The following is an 18894-nucleotide window of genomic DNA, read 5'->3' as shown; positions in this document are numbered from 1 at the left end:
GCTGAAAGACAGCACCTGTACTTCTTGGCTATTGAAAATTCAGAAGGGCAGAAACAGGAATGCTTATGGATCAGTGTACTGAAAAATCTCAAGATGGGGGTAGTGGTGAGTTTAGACTACCACATCAGACAAGGGATCTGGATAAACAGCTCCTTAAACGTTTATCCATAATGTGTAGAAAGAAATATGTCATCAGGGATTTCAATCTGGGGGACACATGTTGGAAGTTTCATGTTTCCTCTGGTCAAACATCTCTGGAGTTTCTAAAATTATAGTTGATAATTTTCCAACACAAGAAGTATTGCAACCAATTTGGGGTAATTCCATATTCAAGCTCATTCTGATGGAGAAAGATTAATTGATTATTGAACTAAAAACTGTTGGTTACACATATGCAAGTGTTCATGATCTGATTTTATATACTATTAACCAGTAATATAGACACACATAGTCTTTAAAAAAAGCCAATTTCCCAAAGCTGAAAACTATTATGAGCAAAAATGAGTGGGAGGAAATATTTAAACAAAAATGTGAATCATAATTGGGAATTAATGTTTTTAGAGGCCCAAATAAAACAATTCCAGGCATGGAAGACGGCTTCTTTGGTTAAAAACATCCTAGTGAAGAGGAGAGATGAAGACAGCAATAGAAAATAAAAAATACAGAACAATGGAGAAACTTATAGCAATGAGTACAAATCAGTATTTAGGAAATACAGACAATTGATAAGGTAAGCTAAACGTATCAATGAAAAAATCTTCAGTCAGTAGCATTAAAAACAATAAGACATTCTTTAAAATATACCTGGAACAAATTAAATTCTAGCAATGGTATAGATCCAACTGTAGATGAGGATAATAAAATTATCAATCAGGATGCAGAAATGGTAAAATATTCAATAAATATTTCTTTTGTATTAAAAAAGCAGGATCATGTATTCAAATCTTCTAGTAATAATGAACATTTCTGTTTCATCACTAATGAGGGAGGATGTTAAACACCAAGTATTAAGCATTTTTAAATTGGCATGTAGAACTTATTGTTTTTGATGAGATCACAAGTTTGCCTGATGAAGGTAATTGTGTGGACATAATATACTTAAAGCTTCTGTAAGGCATTTGACGCAGGCATGCATGATCTTCTGAAAAAGTTAGCACTATACAAACGTCAATGCAGCACATATTAAATAGATTTAAAACTGTTTAACAGATAGATTGCAAAAAATAATTGTAAATGGGAAGTAGTTATTCAATGGAGGTATTTCTAGTGGGTTGCTGCAGGAATCTGTTCTTGGCCCATAATGATGAGACAGGTCATTTACACTTGATTGCTTGGTAAGAAGGCCTTGATTGCTTGGTAAGGAGGACTCATTTGAGTAACATTCATTTTAACAGTAAAATGCAAGATCACAGATCTAGGAACAAAGAACAGGATGGGGGACTGTATCCTTGAAAACAGTGTCTCTGAAAAAGACTTAGAGGTCATGGTATATAAATAATGGAGCATAAGTTCACAGCATGTTGCTGTAGTTAAAACAGCTAACACAATCCTTGGATGTATAAATGGGGGAAGTAGGAGTAGGATTGGTACCTTAATCTGTATAAGGGATTAGTGAGACCACTGCTGGAAAATTGTGTCCCGTTCTAGTGTTCACACTTCAAAAAGGATGTTGAGAAATTGGAAATAGTTCACAAAAGAACTAGGAGAATGATTTGACATCTGGAAAACATGCCTTCTGATGAGGGATAAAGCAGCCCAATCTATTTAGTTTATTCAAGAGAAGTTTACAAGGTGACTTGATCATGGTACACAAGTACCTTCATGGGAAGAGACTTTGGCTAGCAGGGGGCTCTTTAACAGAAAAAGGCATAATGAGACCCAATGGTTGAAGCTGAAACTGGACAAATTCAGACTTAAAATTAAGGTAAAATTTTTAAATAGTGATGGCAGTTAACTATTGGAACAACTGCATGGAGATGTGGTGGATTCTCTATCACTTGAAGGTTTTAAAGCAAGACTGTATATCTTCCTAAAAGATATGCTCTAGCTCAAAAGACAAGTTACAGGCGTGATGCAGGAACTACTAAAGGAGGCTTAACCTCCTGCAGAGGTTAGACTAGATGATCATGATGGTCCCTTCTGCATTAAAATCTACAGCAGCACAGCTCCAGAACATGTTGTGCTTGGACATTTATTCAGTACCAATTCAGAGGGAAGAATGGCTTACAGCTAAGTAAATGCTCCACTGCCGGCAACACTGGATTTTCCCATCCCCATCATGTCCCTCCTTGCCTTCCGAGAACACAGCCCAACGTGACACTGCTGCATGTATGTTTGAATGTCAGAGATGAGAGAATTAATGGATTGTAGTTAAGGACGGCAACCACTAGGATTGTCTTTGCCTGAAAGGAAGAGACTGAATGAAGAGAGAGGAAACATCAAAACATGTCGTTTTCAAAAGAACAAGAAGTTCCTTTAAACTATATGCTGCGAATTGTGCAGAGGAGTAGGAAGAAAGGTGCTAGTTTAGAGAACAGCAGGAACAGAGCTTCCAAAGCATGTAGCACATGAGAGAATTATTTTTGTTTCCTATGCGACTTTATAGTAACATAGCCCTTTTTCCTGTTCACAAATGTGAACAAAAGACCATTTTTATTAGACTGTTTGCTATTTGAAGTTATTTGATTAATGTTTTGTGCAGACACCAAGCAGACTGCCCTTGCAGCAAACAAACAGTTTGTGTATATCTTGAAAATTTGATATTACCAGTCCAATATCTGAACAGAATTACAGGTTCCTAAGGTTAAAGGTTAATGTATCTGTTGCCTTATTAGATGCCTTCTTTATAAATTATGAATTTAATGTAGTCACAAAACTAGTTTTTAGCAAATTTCAGCTGCAGGCCCAAAATCAGAGGTTTTATTTTGAGTGAACCATTGGTACAGACAAAACTTCATTCATACAAATAGTCATGAAAAGCTAATAAAAGTGGTATGGGTCATGGTCAATGTGAAGCTTTATTTAGAAACTCCAGATGTGTGTGGACAGTTTCTCATTTGTTCTTTCTATCAGTAATATGTATCTTACTCAAAGGCATGCAGCCATATATTTTAAGTATGACAATCACAGCACATGCTGCAGCTAGTATCTAATCTGGAGAAAAGCCCAAAAGTTTTGCTATAATGCTGCAGCCATAGATCCGTGTTGGGAGGTAGAGGACTGGGTGATGATATAAAACAAGACCAAAGCTGCCAGAGCTGTTCAGACCTTAAAATTAACTGTTCTTGCTCCTTCCTTCACTTTCTTTCAGATTTCTTTTAACTCTATTTTATACGTTCAGTCCTCCTTCCCCACCCTCCCACTCCCATTTTTCGCTAATCTCTTCTGAAGGAGGGCTGGTGTTCTGGTTCTGCTCACTCTGACTGCTGTACTTAGCTGGTTAAATAAGAGGCTGAGAGAAAGGGAATTACTTTATAAGCCCTCATTAACTATTAACTGCTTTAAATTAGTTCTTTAAAACTTGTTTGGAATATGGACCTGGAATTCCTTTATAAAGATATATTTTGCAATGTCATATGACTCACTCCTAACATTTACTAGAACAGCAAAAGAATGCTGTTAGCAACCAAAGCATCCATTTGGTTATGCTAATTTGCTTTGGGAATGTGTCTTAAAATCATTTTATTTTCTGTCTCACTCCTCCTTCAACTAAAACAGGAAGTTTATGCAATATTTCACCTTCCATCTCCAAGGATGCTGTTCTTGGCTTGATGCTCTCAAACTAGAACTACTGACCTTAAAGGAAGAGAAACAGAAGAGTGAGGAAAGACAGGAGAGGCAGAAAACAGAAGCAGGATGTACCAACCTTAACAAAATCTTTTAGAACAAAAGAGTAGTGAATGCAACGTAGGAAAAACATCTCTGGAGGAAACTAGAGCATGAAATAAAAACCATCTATGACAGACTGCTTTGTTCATTTAATGAATTGAAATGTGATCAGTCTTTTTAATATATATTTTTCATAGAAACTTAATTCAAAGAGATGCAGGATGCACTGCAGTTATTGTAAGAAGCAAAAATGCTTAGCATTTAGGAATTACTCCATTCATAATCCTATTTAGTGAGTTTCTAATGATTCATGGTACTATAAGGGAACACACTAACATTCTTGGGCAGATTATATTTAGCCTGATTTAGTTATCATCTGTAATCGAAAAGATAAATGCAATTTTTAGAGATGTATTAGAAAATACTAATGGAATTTATGTTGGTGGAAAGTATGTAGTATAGGGACTCCTTATGGTACATTTCTTTAGAAGTATTTACTAGGCAGAACACATAGTAGTTTCCCCACATAACTAAGTACTCTTTAAGTGATCAGGAATTCCAACAACCATGTAAAAGTGTGCAAGTTTTTGCTCACCTGATGAATAGGTACAAAAGGATGAAATTTATGGGCAACAGGTATAGCAGGAGAATAAATAGAAGCATAGACAGGTTCCTATGGTAGGGGCAAAAGCACAGCAAGAGAATTAGAGTGGGGAAGGAAATGATTTGTCAGACAATGGAGGAAAAATCAAGTGATTTCTTTAAAAAAAAATAATTTACTTATTGCAATTCCAACCCTAATCTTTTAGAAACGTTTTCCCTACTGAAAAGTCAGTGCAAGAAAAAGTTTCACATTATAGCATGTTTACCACCGACATTTCATGCAGTAATTAAACGAATTAGTGACAACATCACAGCCATTTGATGTGAAACAGAGCTGCACGCACAGGAGAAACACTTTTCACACTCAGATGTTTTTAATGGTCTCTGCTTTCATGACCCATTAAATTACTGAAGCATGCCTATCGCAACATGGATGTTTCCACTGGAAGTGTCCTCAGCCCTTACTGGAACAAGGAACCATGTATCTTCCAGATAAAATGAAGCAACGTTTTCTAAAACTTGAATACAAATTGGAAAGACGTCTGGAGGGAAATATGAACACCCAGCACCCAGCAAAAGCGAATTCACTACTTTAGCCAAAGTCTAGAATAACTCCTAACAGTACAGTCAGGCTTACCCAAAGCTGATTAGACACGGCATTATCATCTGTAATTCCTCCTTCTTCCTACAGGTTAAAACAAACAGGAAACATTGCACAGAACGCTGGAAACATGCAGTTCATTAGAGAGCAGCTCACTCACATTCCAGTGACTAGTGCTTCAGGTACAATTAGAACTGTGTGCATGCACATCCAGCAGATGCTATGTATGCATAACTATCTCTTATTACCAAAACAAGAGACAAATTGTTTGTCTGGAGGCACACATGCTTTATTTATTTATTATTTATTATTATTATTATTATTAAAAGGCTTTCCCCATCAGGGTTTTAAAAGTGTCATCCTCAGAGTAATTCCAAATCATGACAACAGTAAACAAATGCTTTTAGCAATGTAACAGATTACAATATAAGTTTGCAGGAACTTGCTGTGGGAACGAAACAGATTTCAAACTTGATTCACTGTTTTAAAACTACTGCAACATAGTTGGGGGGGTGGGTGGAGATCACACACTAATCTGAGACGCTAAGTAGATTTACACTTAAAATGGCTATGACGTAGGAATTTTCATTCCAGTAAAATGTTGTGCTTTTGATGCTAGAAAGGTTTTAATTTGTGTTTTTATTTTTCATGGGAAACAACCCTCCATCCCCCTGAAAACTGATGACCTATTATCCAACCTGACAGACTGATACAACAACATACTAAATCCAATCTGTTATCTCTCTAAATAATTTAGATTCCGTATGTCAAAGCACTTCATCTTTTTATCAGGCTGGGAACTATGCAGGCAATCTACTAGTATACAGGGTATTCTATAAATTGTATGAACAGGCTCCACAGTACACATGAAGAACTAAAAATCCTCACATCAAATTTCAACATAAAAATAAACATATACAGAATACACTAGGATAGTTTATTTTAAAAAATGTTTACTTTTCTTCTTGTAAACCTTAACTCTTCCAGAGCTTATCAAGCTCCTCCATTTTATCATTTCCTCTCTATATTATTCTTTCATCTGAGGACATGAAGGCAAGTTCTTCTGGAACTGTATGGATCTTCAAAGTTTTAAACTACATGTAAATTACTGGAACATTTATAAGAAACTTAATTTCTGGAGTATTGGAAAGATCTCATCTGTAGGCAACTACCTACCTATTGATAATTTAAGCATTTTGATTAAAACTTATTGACTGTACAAAGTTAGTGCACGCATGCTAATTTGTGGAATTTGAATCTTACTACCTGCATGGTTTATTTTTTTAAAAGGCTTTTGACAAACTCGATAACTTACATGTTTACACACCATGAGACAAAAATCAAGTCCTCTAAAGCAAGGTTAGTAAGTTGTGCCACATGCTCTTTAAAACTGCATCCAAGCATGTTAATCAGTAAAATTGGACAAATCAGTAGCATTTGGAAAATCCATGCCTTATTCTGAATAAGAACAAGTCTGTGAATGTAACTTATTCCCTTCTGTTGAGACATGATTCTAGTAAGCAAAGACTGTATTCTTTACTAGTTCAAAGCTTAGCAGTCAATACAATTCCCGTACTCTTGCAAATCCAGACAGACATACTGTACACTTTTAAAGGAGAATCCAAGCTATACCCAACACACAGTTGTTTTGTAGAGTGAAGTACTGTTTCGTGGTCTTCCGGAATCGGGACAGTTTTACTGATAACTGGCCTTGCAGCCAAAATGGCAGTTAGTAACAACATTCACAGTAGATTCTAATGGAAGACACTAAGGTTGAAAGTGATTTCAAAACTTTACAGAGTCAGACAGTATTCTAGGCATCTGTAATACCTTTAGAAACACAAACTACTTCTAGTGAAGCTTTATGTTTAAATTGCTTTGTTTACCAGCATCACTGATGTCAGTACTGGGAATCATCAAATGCTGCAGTACAAGTAAGGCTGCCACAAAGTCAGATTTTTGTACTGTGTCTTCATTCAGGTAGGCCCAGGTTTCATCAGCAGCTTGCTGGGACTGATAAACTTTCAGCATAGCTCCTGCCTATTTTGAGACTAATACTGTGCAACTCCTGAACACTCAATTTTTGCTGGGGACAAGTTGCTAATATGATCACATCCAGGCCTAAACACACTTCAAAGCACTTCAAACTTATTTTGGCCTGGAGTTGAATTAAATCAGGAAGGATATGCTCATTGATAGGTGCTGGGGAGCCATCAGTGTATTTTTGGATTTACACTAGCTTGGCTACTTTAAGTTCATTGGTGATTCTCTTAGGTTGCTTTCATCTGGAGGATGTTACCAGTATGACCTTAAAGGTGGTGATTTTGGAGACTGAACTGTTACACTGGGATATCAAATGAAGTTTGCTTTATCAACCATGCAATGCAATGCATATTTTAAAAATAAATAGTCTACAGAGGAAAAATACAGCTACAAATGATTCTTTGATTCTTTTCTTAGTCTTATTGTGCAGGTAACAGATGTTTCAGAGACATTCACTTATGATTCAGGTACTCAGACACAACAAAAGTTATTTCAGTAAGGACAGATTGATCACCAACCCTACTCTTACTCATATATTGATAGGAATACGACATATATTCTACTGTTGGCTGGGTACCTGCACTGACTATTTAATAAAAACAACATTTTTATTATTAACTAATGAGACAAAGATTCTTGTCCCAACTGATAAAGAGCATATTATAAGCAAGACACCCACTAACAGCCAGGACTATATAAGGTACTCAAAAAGAGAAGTAATTCATGGGTATTCTAATATTTTCACTTTAACAACTAATCCTTGGTTCCATCAGAAATACTGAAAATGCTTCTCAGTGCATGAAGACAGCAAAAGGCCACCCAAAGATTTAAAAGCTTTTTCATTAGAAAAATCCCTAAACTTAAGATCTTAAAACCATTTTATATTAAATAGCAAGAAATATTCATGTAAGTTAAATAGTTAAGCTGAAATCTGTTCTTGATTTTGTGAACACGTGAAATCCAAATGTTTCAGAAATTATTTAACCTCCCTCAAAATCTTAAAAGCCCATTTACTTCTTGGTAGTCTGCTGATGAAAATACACTCTGGCCAACGTTGAAAATACTGAGGCAGCAGACAGTCAACAAGACAACTTCTCATTTAAGAGCTCTTGTGACACAGAATTTTTTTTAAATAAACCCTGAAGCAAGTTAAGGATGGCTGTAATCCTACAAGCTGTAGTCATTAGCCAATGTTAGGCATGCTTGTCTCATCTGATGCATCTCCAATGCAGAGGAATACTTTTTCCTATCATAGGAAGCTTTACCTTCTTCTTGAACAACTGCTCAGCTTCTTGCAGTTGTGCACTACGCTCAGTGATTGACACTTTCCCATACTCCTGCTTTTTGTTAAGCCTGCTTTTCCAGCTTTCTTCACCACTCTTCTTCAACAGTGCCAGCCTAAGAAGGAAAAAAAATGTCAACCATGCATATTTCAACATTACCCAGGAAAGCGGTCTGCATCATTTCAAGAATGTTTTGGTCAGGACGTTTTTAAGTAAGCCTCTGACTAGGCTTCTAAATGTGTTACGATTAGTCTAGCCACGTGAAACTCAAAAAACACATACACAGAGCTTGTCTACATGCTGAGTTACTGCATGGCAAACCAAGGTGCGAATCTACAGGATACCGACTTGCCATATGGACACTGGTATGGTGCAGTGAAATTCCCACAGTGCAGCTTAGTACAGCAGGGCACTACACTGCACTTCAGGACATTCGCTGTGCTGCAGCAGTGTTTACACAGAACGTTAGTGAGTGGCAAACTGGCGTGCTGTAGATTCACAGGTTAGCTTGCCATGTAAACGAGCCCAAAGCCTGAAGACAAAATATCAAAGATGTTATTTGGACATTTTGTATTTTACACTTGACAGTGTATTAAGGAGATTTTTATGTTCTCTGAAATGCAATAAGGAGGCAAGTTTGTCCAGCAGCCACCCAATTCCCTAGTTTTTCAGTCAGTACCTGGCCTAGGACACTGGAAGTTTCAAGGTAAGCACCTAGGAAATAGGGAGTGTTTCATATGTATCTTAGTGCCTATCACACTAGTAACTGTAAGCATGTAAGCACTAGTAACTAGTCATACTTCAGCGGTTGCACTTAAGTTTCTCCAGCTTTAAAAGATTTAATTGGTTTGAGAGATATTCCTTAGGCCTTGTCTATACTACAGGGAAAAGTCGATCTAAGCTGTGCAAATTTGAGTTACATGAATAGTGTAACTCAAGTCAACATAGCTTAGATCTATTTACCGCAGGGTCCACACTACGCGATGTTGACGGTAGACGCTCTCCCATCGACTCTCCTTATTCTTCTCGATCTGGTGGAGTACAGGAGTCAACAGGAGAGCGATCTGTGGCCGATTTAGCGGGTCTTCACTAGACCCGCTAAATCGACCGCTGACGCATCGATCACTGCGCCTCGATCCTCTGGAAAGTGTAGACAAGCCCTTACATTTAAAATGGAGAACACCAGCAGAATCAGTTCTCTCTCAAACCAGCAGAAGCTTTCGCAACTACTATATTTACTCATGAGCAACCACCTCTGGCTGAAGTATGAAGAAGTGGTGACTGTCACTGGAGGGCATAGGCTCTATTCTACTGGAAGGGGAACTGCATAGGGGGATCTCTGCAGACACTAGTGGACAGTGATAAGTAAAAAGGAGGGGAAAATATGGGAAAATCCCAGATTTCTACCCTAGCTCACCAAAAGTACATTAACGTGAAGTTTGTAGCTTTCAGAAAGTATGGATTTTATGGGATATTAAAAATATGCCATCAGTTGTTCTTATCCAAGTGCCAGGACTTGGCTTCCCCCTGGCTCCCTTCCTTCAGCATCCACTAAGTAAGTTTGGCTTTACAGATCCTTTACATGAAGGATATGCTGTTACAAATGAAGAAAACAGAGGGCTCCTGATCCCTGATCATGTAACAGCAAGTTCAGCAGTTTAAACTTGTATTGTCTAATTTGAACCATAAAATGTGGCGGCTTGCTGGTTTTTAAAATGAGATAATTACAGTTACCCCCCACACCAAACTTGCCTTCCAGCTACCCAGGGAAGGAAGGAAAAAGTCTGAGAATAACTGCATTGAGAGATGAATCATTCCCACTGAAGTAAATGAAGTAGAAAACTATGCCATGTATTTAGGTGCCTGAAAATGCATTTAGGAACCAAACTTTAGGTTCCTGTTTTTGAAAACCTTGACTTGGGTGTCCAAACTTGAAGGTCCACATGAATTCAGCATGGAAATATTTCTGGGAACACAATGTTTTGATAACCTCACTGGCTTTTTTTGTTTCTCAATGTACTGTCACTAGAGATAAATAGAGAATAGAGTCAGGTCTTCCAGCTGTTGTGAACTGGCATGCCCTCACTGACCCAATTAAAACGCTATCCATTTATGCCAGTTGAGGACTGAACTCAGTCTCGAACTGTTTATTCTCTTTTAGTTAAATTAACATCTTATTATTATTTTTATTAACATTGCAAATAGTAGTCAAGGACACCATCATGCTAGGTGCTCTGCAGACATAGGATAGTCCTTATATTTTATTTCAACATGTCATTGGGTTTTGAAAACGAGCTTGTAAACACTCCTATTTCCACACAGATGCTTAAATGTTACCCCATACAGCAGTTTCCTAAATTAAAATGAACTGAAGCCACGTACACATTTCTAAAGCAAAGACCAACACTTTATACACACAGATTCTACTGCTAAATTATCAATAGCCTGCTTATTAAAACAGATTGCTCCAGGTCAAAAAGCACATGATTACTGTACAGTACAAAATAGTCATAATTTTCTACTGTACTTGTGTTGCAAGTAAAAGTAAAACCTGAGAAAATTTATTAAATACACTAGCACAAAAGGTACCTAAAATATGCATTTAGAGTTACTTGCTTCCTTAATTACTTTTTTTTACAAGTCTAGTGTCAGACAGATGAGCTACATGTTTTCACTTTTAGTTGTTTGACAAGTAAAGAATCTGATCATTAGCACACATGTAGCTTTTTAAAAACAATCCCAAACAAATGATCCTGTGTACACCATGATCTTATAAAGGAGTATATGCAGAGATCACAATTACCTTTCTTTAATGGACAGTGTTTTGCTGGGTGTGTCCAGGGTGTCCTCAGTTGTTTCTGTTTTGTTGTCTCCAGCAGCAAACAGCTCACAGGGATTCGTATAGAATTTTCCCTCTAGCTGTTCAAAAGCCTCCTGCTGTCCATAGGATACCACCGTTACTCTCTCTGTTGCCGTCGCGCCAAGTTCAGAAGTAGGCTCAACATGGTCTGCGTATTGAGAAGTGCAGAATTAGCACTTACTGCTGTAACCAAACATTTCTTATATTATTAACCAGGAACCAGCTGATTTTCTATTTAACATTCAGATCATACACTACCTTAAATTATTTGACTAGACTTAAGAATTCAAAAATAACTATTACCCCAGGGGTAGTGTGCTCACTATAAAATCTCAACCTTGCACTGATTAAAAAGGGTCATAAGGTCCCCTTCATTTGAAGAAGGCAGAACTCACGCTCCAGCTCCCATCTCAAGAGAAACAACGGGAGGAGAGAGAAGGGACCAAAGATAGGAAAGGAAGAGAGAAAATCAAGGAAGTGGAGGGAGAAGTGTAACTGGAAGAGGCAATGGTAGAGAGGCAGGGGGAGAGGAAAGGAGAGAGAAAATGAATTGCAGGTAAGTGGATATGGAGTGAAAGTGCATATCAGGACATCTAAGAAAAAGAGGGGTTTTACAAAAGAATGTATCAACAAAACAGCTTGGAAAGAAAATCTCTTTATAAACATGTACAATGGGAAAACCCAATACTGAAGAACTACCCATTAGGATGATATGGATTACCTTCCTTTTTTTTTTTGAAAACTTGACAGGCACGCTATAGCTCTGAGGTACAATGGAATAGGGACAATTGCTGCTACTCTAGTGCTCTCTCTTCCCAATACTGTCTGAGAAATTAACTGTGCTGAATGCGTGCTGGGTGGGAGTAGTAAAGAGGCCCTTCTGGCATTTTTGTCTTCTGAGATGAGTTTCATTTATTCTGAAGTTAAAGAACAACTTCAGAGTGAAGACACAACACATTAACAATGCAGGGGCCAAATTTTCCCCATTAATAAAACAGAAGCAAACCAATTTAATCTAAGAATCTTCTACAACTCAAACTCAATAATATAGGCAGAATTTGTGTAATTACTAGAGTGTCCTGGATTGCAGTGATCATGTGCCAAGAAGCCATTTAAGTATGGACAGGCAAACTTATTTTAACTAATACTGAATCCACACAAACATCATTGGATTAAAAGTTCTACTACTTCAAATACGACTGGTTTTACATATCACCTTGAAGAGACAAGAGGAGAGGGACAAGTGAAAATGTAAGGAAAATAAGTTATATTTCCATATTGTACATTGTATACAAAAAGGGAAAGTTTAAAAAAAAGTTTGGACAAGGTAAGAAAACTGTTTCTGTGCTTGTTTCATTTAAATTAAGACAGTTAAAAGCAACATTTTCCTTCACCTTTGAAGACCAATGAGTTTTAAAAGTTTTTTTTAAAAGAAAAAGGGTGGGGGGGGGGGACGGCAAACTAAGTATGGGAAACTAAAGAAACTCAGATGGTTGCAAAAACCTCAAACTCTACAAGATTTGTTCATCACTCTTTTTAAAAAAGGCTTAAAGATAAATAACTAATTTTCTATTTTGGTAAATGATCACACTACGAGGCTAGAAAAAGCTCCAGGTTATGTCAGACATCCACAATGAAAGCAACTATTTACTGTACCTCTCAGCAAGGTCTTGCTTTTCAAGACACTCTCCAACTCCATCTTTTCCTCCAAGAACTGTCCTTCTTTGACTTCCTGTTTACCCTGCAGGATAGTATCAGAAACAAATTCCTTCTGTTCCACAGGCTGTAAAAGTGCTTGTTGGGTAAACAATTCCATACTGCTCTTTCTTGGGAAAGTGTATTTTGTCTCTTTGTGGTAGTCCTCTGTTTTACTAAGAACAGGATGTGTGGTTACTTCTTCAGAAGAGCTGTACTTTTCGAGGTCATTATCTTCATATGCTAAGAATCTGTTTGTCTCTCCCTCTTCATGCTCCCTCAATGCTTGTTTGCTTTCCATTGCTTCCACTGAAGGCTGCCAATGTTCTGATTTCAGTATGCCTTTTACTGGAGTATCGGCATTCTCTACTGAAGAGTGGAATCTCAAATCTGGTTTACTGGTAGCACTTACACTTTCATCAAAAGTTGACTTCGCATGCAGATCCCCAGCATACATTGGAGAAATCACAGACACCATAGTTGACACTGATGTTACAACAGTAGGTGACAAGGGAGTAATTTTTCCACTTTCATTTTGTACCTATACATAATAAAACCATTACTGAAAAAAGTGTGACCTTCAACAGAGCTCTAATAGTAATTCACAAGTACAGGGTTATAAGCATCTTATAAGTTCTTCAATGCAAGGAACGACTGCCTGTGCAAGTGTATGATGCTATCTAAATATACAGGGGGAACAGATGATGAAGGCATGAATCATGTCATTACAATTTGGCTTGGGGACATAATACAGAATAGCACGTAAACAAGAAACAACTCCATAGATGATCAAAATGCTAGCATCTTCAGTAGCAAGCTGTTTGTCTTCCCCTCAACTGAGGAAAAAGCACACGTCTTTCTCCATGCAAGCAACTACAAGACACTGACATGAGACCATTATTGGAAAATGTTTGGAACATCAAAGTTTGTCTTTTGCTAGTCCCCTGTGCTACAAATCAGCGTGTTTGCATCTTCGGTGATATAAAGGTTGAATCCCCACCCCCCTCGCAAATACTTAATTTGTTCTGTAAACTGTTACATGACTTGGCCTTTATAACATGGCATGTTCTTGATCTTTTCTATCTAGTTTGTTCTACTATTGTTTAAGAGACTAAACAGTCCATGTGAAACTGAAATAAAAGGGTTTAATTCTGCCTGCCCAGAAGAGAATAAAGCTGCACAGGAGTTGATACAAGTCACTTCTATACAAATTGAGGGACACTAGTCATTTCAGGTATGGCACTAGACCTATTTAGTATGCATAGGGAGTTCCTGGCTCCACACAGAAGGAAGAAACTGTCTTTAAAAATGTAAAATGTTTATGCAAATTCCATTACGCCACAGAAGAAGTGGAACCATGAGTGAAATGATGTTAGATTAAACCAAAATGGAAAGCAAGGCTGATGTCACTGAACTTGCTCAGAGACTCCCAGAGAAAGGAAGAGGTCCACAGGTTCTCAAAAGCCAGACTATGCAGTGAGTCACCAGATACAGAGGTTGAGGAGAACAACAACAAGAAGAGGATTTAAGCTTTAATGAGTAGATCTTTACTACTTTGTAATTAGGTTCTCTTATGCAGCAGATTTTATTTTAGCTCTTTTGTTAGTAATGCACATGCAGCGCTTATTTGCACAATCTTCTCTGTTATGTGTTTTGCCCTAGTACAGCTAAATCCTAGTCCCCCCCATCTACGCAGTTCACTACTGGCTCATCTGTTCAAAAGATATTTGCACTATAGTGTGTTCATTACAGGTAAATTTGTTAGTCCTCCTTAGCTGGGATAAAGACGAGGCCAAAGATCACAGCCCCAGTGCCTAAAGAGTTTCCATGTTTTAAGATCAACTTCAGCAAGCACAAAGTTTTGCAGATTATAATACACGGCCATCACAGACTTCCCTCCCACATGCTCCAGTCCCATTTCCATTCCTCAGGGCTGGTCTACATTACCCGCTGGATCGACGGGCAGCGATCGATCCAGCGGGGGTCGATTTATTGCCTCTAGTCTAGATGCAATAAATCGATCGCCGAGTGCTCTCCTGTCGACTCCAGGACTCCACCAGAGCGAGAGGCGCAGGTGGTGTCAATGGGGGAGAATCAGCTGACCACAGTGAAGACACCACGGTAAGTAAATCTAAGTACATTGACTTCAGCTACGTTATTCATGTAGCTGAAGTTGCGTAACTTAGATTGATCCCCCCCAGTGTAGACCAGGCCTCAGATTCCCACACCATCTCTGTCAGCAAAGGTATTGGGCTCTGTGTCCACATGGTTGGGTATATAGTGTGAATGGAAGTGGAACTGAAGCATGCAGCAGGGAAGTCTGACATCCTGTTTTAAAATCACTCAAGTTTTTGCTGTTAGGAAAAGTGTGGATAAATTAGTGAACATGGCCATTTGTGAAGTGAGAAAATGGGGCGTGATCTTTGAGGAAAGGGTGTAGACTTCTTAACACTCACCATGCTGTCCAAGAATCAAGAACAAGCAGTTATTTAAACTCAGATTGATGTAAAATACGTAGAAATGTCCCTTGCACCCATAAGGTCTGAGCTACTCAAGTGATTTCATTCTCAGTGTGGTAATACTAAGCAGGTGACATTTCTGCTGCCTTTCATGCTAGCCAGGACTGCAGTGTGGCCATTCTGTACTCAAACCTCTGCAGCAAAGGGAGTTCCTCTGCAATTCAGTGGCTAGGATAAGGTCCAAAGCAGAAAATGTCCATTGCACAGCAGACAAACTCCACTGCACAAATCACCCCAGTATACAGTTTAATTTGCCATTGCAGGGGTGATCAGAGTTGATGAAAACTCTGCCTTTGAAGATCTTATCAACATCTCCAAATAGAGAAAAAATGCAGAAACAACCAAGAATAGCATCCCGACAAGTAAGAGGAACACACACTGGCTGCAAAGGAGTGTAGAAAACATTAATAAAGAAATGTGCATAAACAAGGGCTCCAAATAGCTCTCAAAATATTTTAGGCACATTGTGCTTCAGTGTTTGCTTCACTTCAGCCTGGAAAATTGTTCTGACACGATGGGCTCAGTCTAACAGAACATCTTTTCTTGTACGCACTATGAAAGGTACAACAATGTATGAATTTTCAGACCAGAAAGAGCTGCTGTTCTTAAATTACTAGTTAAAAAAATACAACTAGATTAAGAGTTTACAGGATGATGTTCCCTTGTGCCAGGAGCCTGCTTCCTGACAAGCTTTTTCCTGTAAGCAGAAGTACATGCCATAACCTCTGTTGTCAGTATACAGCTGACCTCCGTGCACAACTATTAAGGAAACTCACATTGAAATTGAATTTAGCCTGTTTTATGGCGAAAAGTTAAAGTTGGAAGTACCTGCTCAACTTCTCCAAGCGTGACAGGCTGTGTTTGGTAACGAGCATTCATTCTCCTGTGTCTAATGTCCCCTCTGCTCCGTGTAGAGATGGTCTTCGATACTGGTTGAGCCAATTTGTTAAATAAGGCCATCTTTTCTGCTAAGCTTAGGGTGGAGGAGTCTGGCTCTCCAGACTGATCTTGCTCGACTGCTTCTCTTATTTCTTCTTTATCTAAAGTCTTTTGGTGTGCTGATGCCTGTAAACTGAAACAGTGGAACTAAAAATTAATTAAAAAAACCTCTTTGTAGGAGTTTATGGTTTAATATTTTAACTTGATATGAAGCCAAGAGAACTGCACACAAAGTATAACAGCCAATATAAAACAGCAGCTTAAGTGGTTACACAGTGTAAAACATTGGCATCACGCATTTTGATTCAACAGCTGCAGACTTAAAAAATTAAAAGTTAATTTCTTTATGGATTTATTTGGCAGGGGTAAAACATCTTGTTTAAAGGCAACACAAGAACTGCAGTTTTCACTTCAAGAAGTATACTTATTTAACTGAAGATTATAGGTTATCTTGATAGAACTAGAAAATACTTCCATTTCTGCACACTCAGAATTTGAGCTAGTATATATCTCTAGAATTCTGCTTTGGTAATTTTGAGTGGAATTATGTATAGTAATTTTGAAGTCCACTGCAGTACTTTAATGGCAATTTGATCAACATTGACAGCATATAGGTTTATGTTTGTTCATATAGGCATAATTGTTCTCATCTCTGTATACCTCATTTCACTTAAACTTAGTTACAGATCCAAGTTCTAAAGTGCTTTGATATTTGATTATTTTTCTATAATGTATTCTGTAAATACAGTTTGCTGTATTTATCTGTAACAACAAACACTCATTCTATGAACTAAATGCAATTATAACAAATGGGAATTTATGCTTACACCTATAGGTGGTGCAATTTCTTATCCTTCCATTAATTCTGCAAGCTAAAAATATATATTGAGAAAGACAAATAGGGATGTACTACTTGTGAAATCAACCACCACTAGCTTTGGTATTTTCATTTTAGAGACACAATGCACTTTAAAAAAAACTAAAAAGCAAGGAGGGGTTTTGCTAGGGTTTCAGCATGCAAGTTCATGTCTTCCATATAGGAAACATGTATGCTCTAGAACATATAGTTAACTATAGTGGTTAGAAAGGTCCTAAGTCAAATGCTTAACAAGCAAAAAGATTTAACATTTTACCATGCAGAAAACTAAATGAAGTTACATGTATCTTTAAAACATTCTTAAAATAAATGTCATTGACTTGTTTGACACATTGATAAGGCATTCAATGATTGTAAGATGCATCTGCTATCCAGGACCCTTGTGCTCCATGTAACATGCAGGTTCCCCCTTCCCCACCCCAGTACCTGGTAGGTTGTACAGTGCTCTTAACTACAGTGGGGCTAGGTATTCTTGTCACTACAGTGTGGGTATTCACAGTACGTGAAGCAGGGGTAGGTTCACTTTAAAAAGAATTGCCAAAGGAGGGAAAATTCACAAGGAGAGAGAAGAAAAAAGCATTAAGAAAAGCATTGTATGAAGTGTTAACAGAAAAGACAAAATCAAACAGCAATGTTTAACAACTACAAGTTATCTAATGTGAACTTTTGCAAAATAATGCCAGGAACTAAAACCTTAAGACAAATAGTTTCTCTGTCTAGAGTTTGCTGGTTTCTCACAAGATAAACCAGTTTTCAAATTCTAGTAATTAGCTATGTGCATGTATTCTCTTCTGACAACTGGCTTGCTCTTGTATTTTTCAGAGGGGTTACAGGATGCGTGAACAGAGAGGTTAAGAAATTTGTTTTCAAAACATACATGTGAGATTTATTGAGTTTGCCGATTTTCTCCAATACAAATATGTTCCATAACGTACTGTGCAGACCTCCTCAAGGCAGAAATCTGTTTCACTTGGCTTACAAACCAATGCTGTAATTAATTTCTCTCCTCAAATATATTACTTCTCAGCCTTTTGCCGGATTATAGTTCATGCGTTTTTCGCTGCTCTGCGCCCCCCGCCCCCCAAAACAATCTTTACGTAGCCTCTCCCCATACGTTTCTGAAGGAAGTTGGTTCCAAACAAGCTTTTTCCTGATTACCAAGCTGTAAACACCACAGGTATGAAATTTAATCTCTGAACGAATGCCAAGACTAGTGCATTCGTGGAACTTACGTAGCCGCAATGACCACCTCTTCGGTAGTAACTGGTTGGGTGCGTGACCTGTCCTGCATACGCCGCAATCTTCTCTCTATTGCTGAATTTCTTGACCGTGGTTTAGGAATATTTTTTTCTTCAAATGATTTTTCCATTTCCTAGGATCAGATACAGGTCAGTATCAATAACCCAGAGGAAGATAAATTAGTGTAGCAAATGTTTGTTTGGCTTTCCTTGATGCCAGGTGTCAAATATTTTGGATGGACTTCTCTGAATTGGCAGTAAGATGTACTATGACAACCAGTACCAAGAGATAAAAATACAGCTCTCTATATATACATATATGTCTACCTATCTCCAGATGACACATAGTGTCCTGAAAACTATGTAAACAATACGTCTAGCACTCATATAGGGGAGAACAGGGCAAAT

General features: G+C 37.9%; 1 protein-coding gene across 20 annotated transcripts in view; it reads right to left on the bottom strand.

Annotated features, from left to right (window-relative positions):
• The window catches only part of SVIL (supervillin), a 214206-nt gene that overhangs the window by 40227 nt on the left and 155085 nt on the right, over positions 1-18894 (bottom strand). For 8 of the 20 annotated variants that reach the window (XM_043541420.1, XM_043541419.1, XM_037890936.2 and 5 more), the window contains 5 exons: positions 18481-18620; positions 16261-16504; positions 12875-13454; positions 11162-11366; positions 8341-8473 (listed from right to left, as the gene is read on the bottom strand). In XM_043541420.1, coding sequence (XP_043397355.1) covers positions 8341-8473; positions 11162-11366; positions 12875-13454; positions 16261-16504; positions 18481-18620 — 1302 coding nt within the window. Of the gene's footprint in view, positions 1-3738; positions 3796-4423; positions 4502-5068; positions 5117-8340; positions 8474-11161; positions 11367-12874; positions 13455-16260; positions 16505-18480; positions 18621-18894 lie in introns of all 20 variants that reach the window. The other 12 variants (XM_043541411.1, XM_043541408.1, XM_043541417.1 and 9 more) reach the window with 2 other exon arrangements.

Source organism: Chelonia mydas, chromosome 2 (genome assembly GCF_015237465.2).
Source record: "Chelonia mydas isolate rCheMyd1 chromosome 2, rCheMyd1.pri.v2, whole genome shotgun sequence".
Taxonomy (NCBI): domain Eukaryota; kingdom Metazoa; phylum Chordata; order Testudines; family Cheloniidae; genus Chelonia; species Chelonia mydas.
This window is presented reverse-complemented; position numbering and strand designations above follow the sequence as displayed.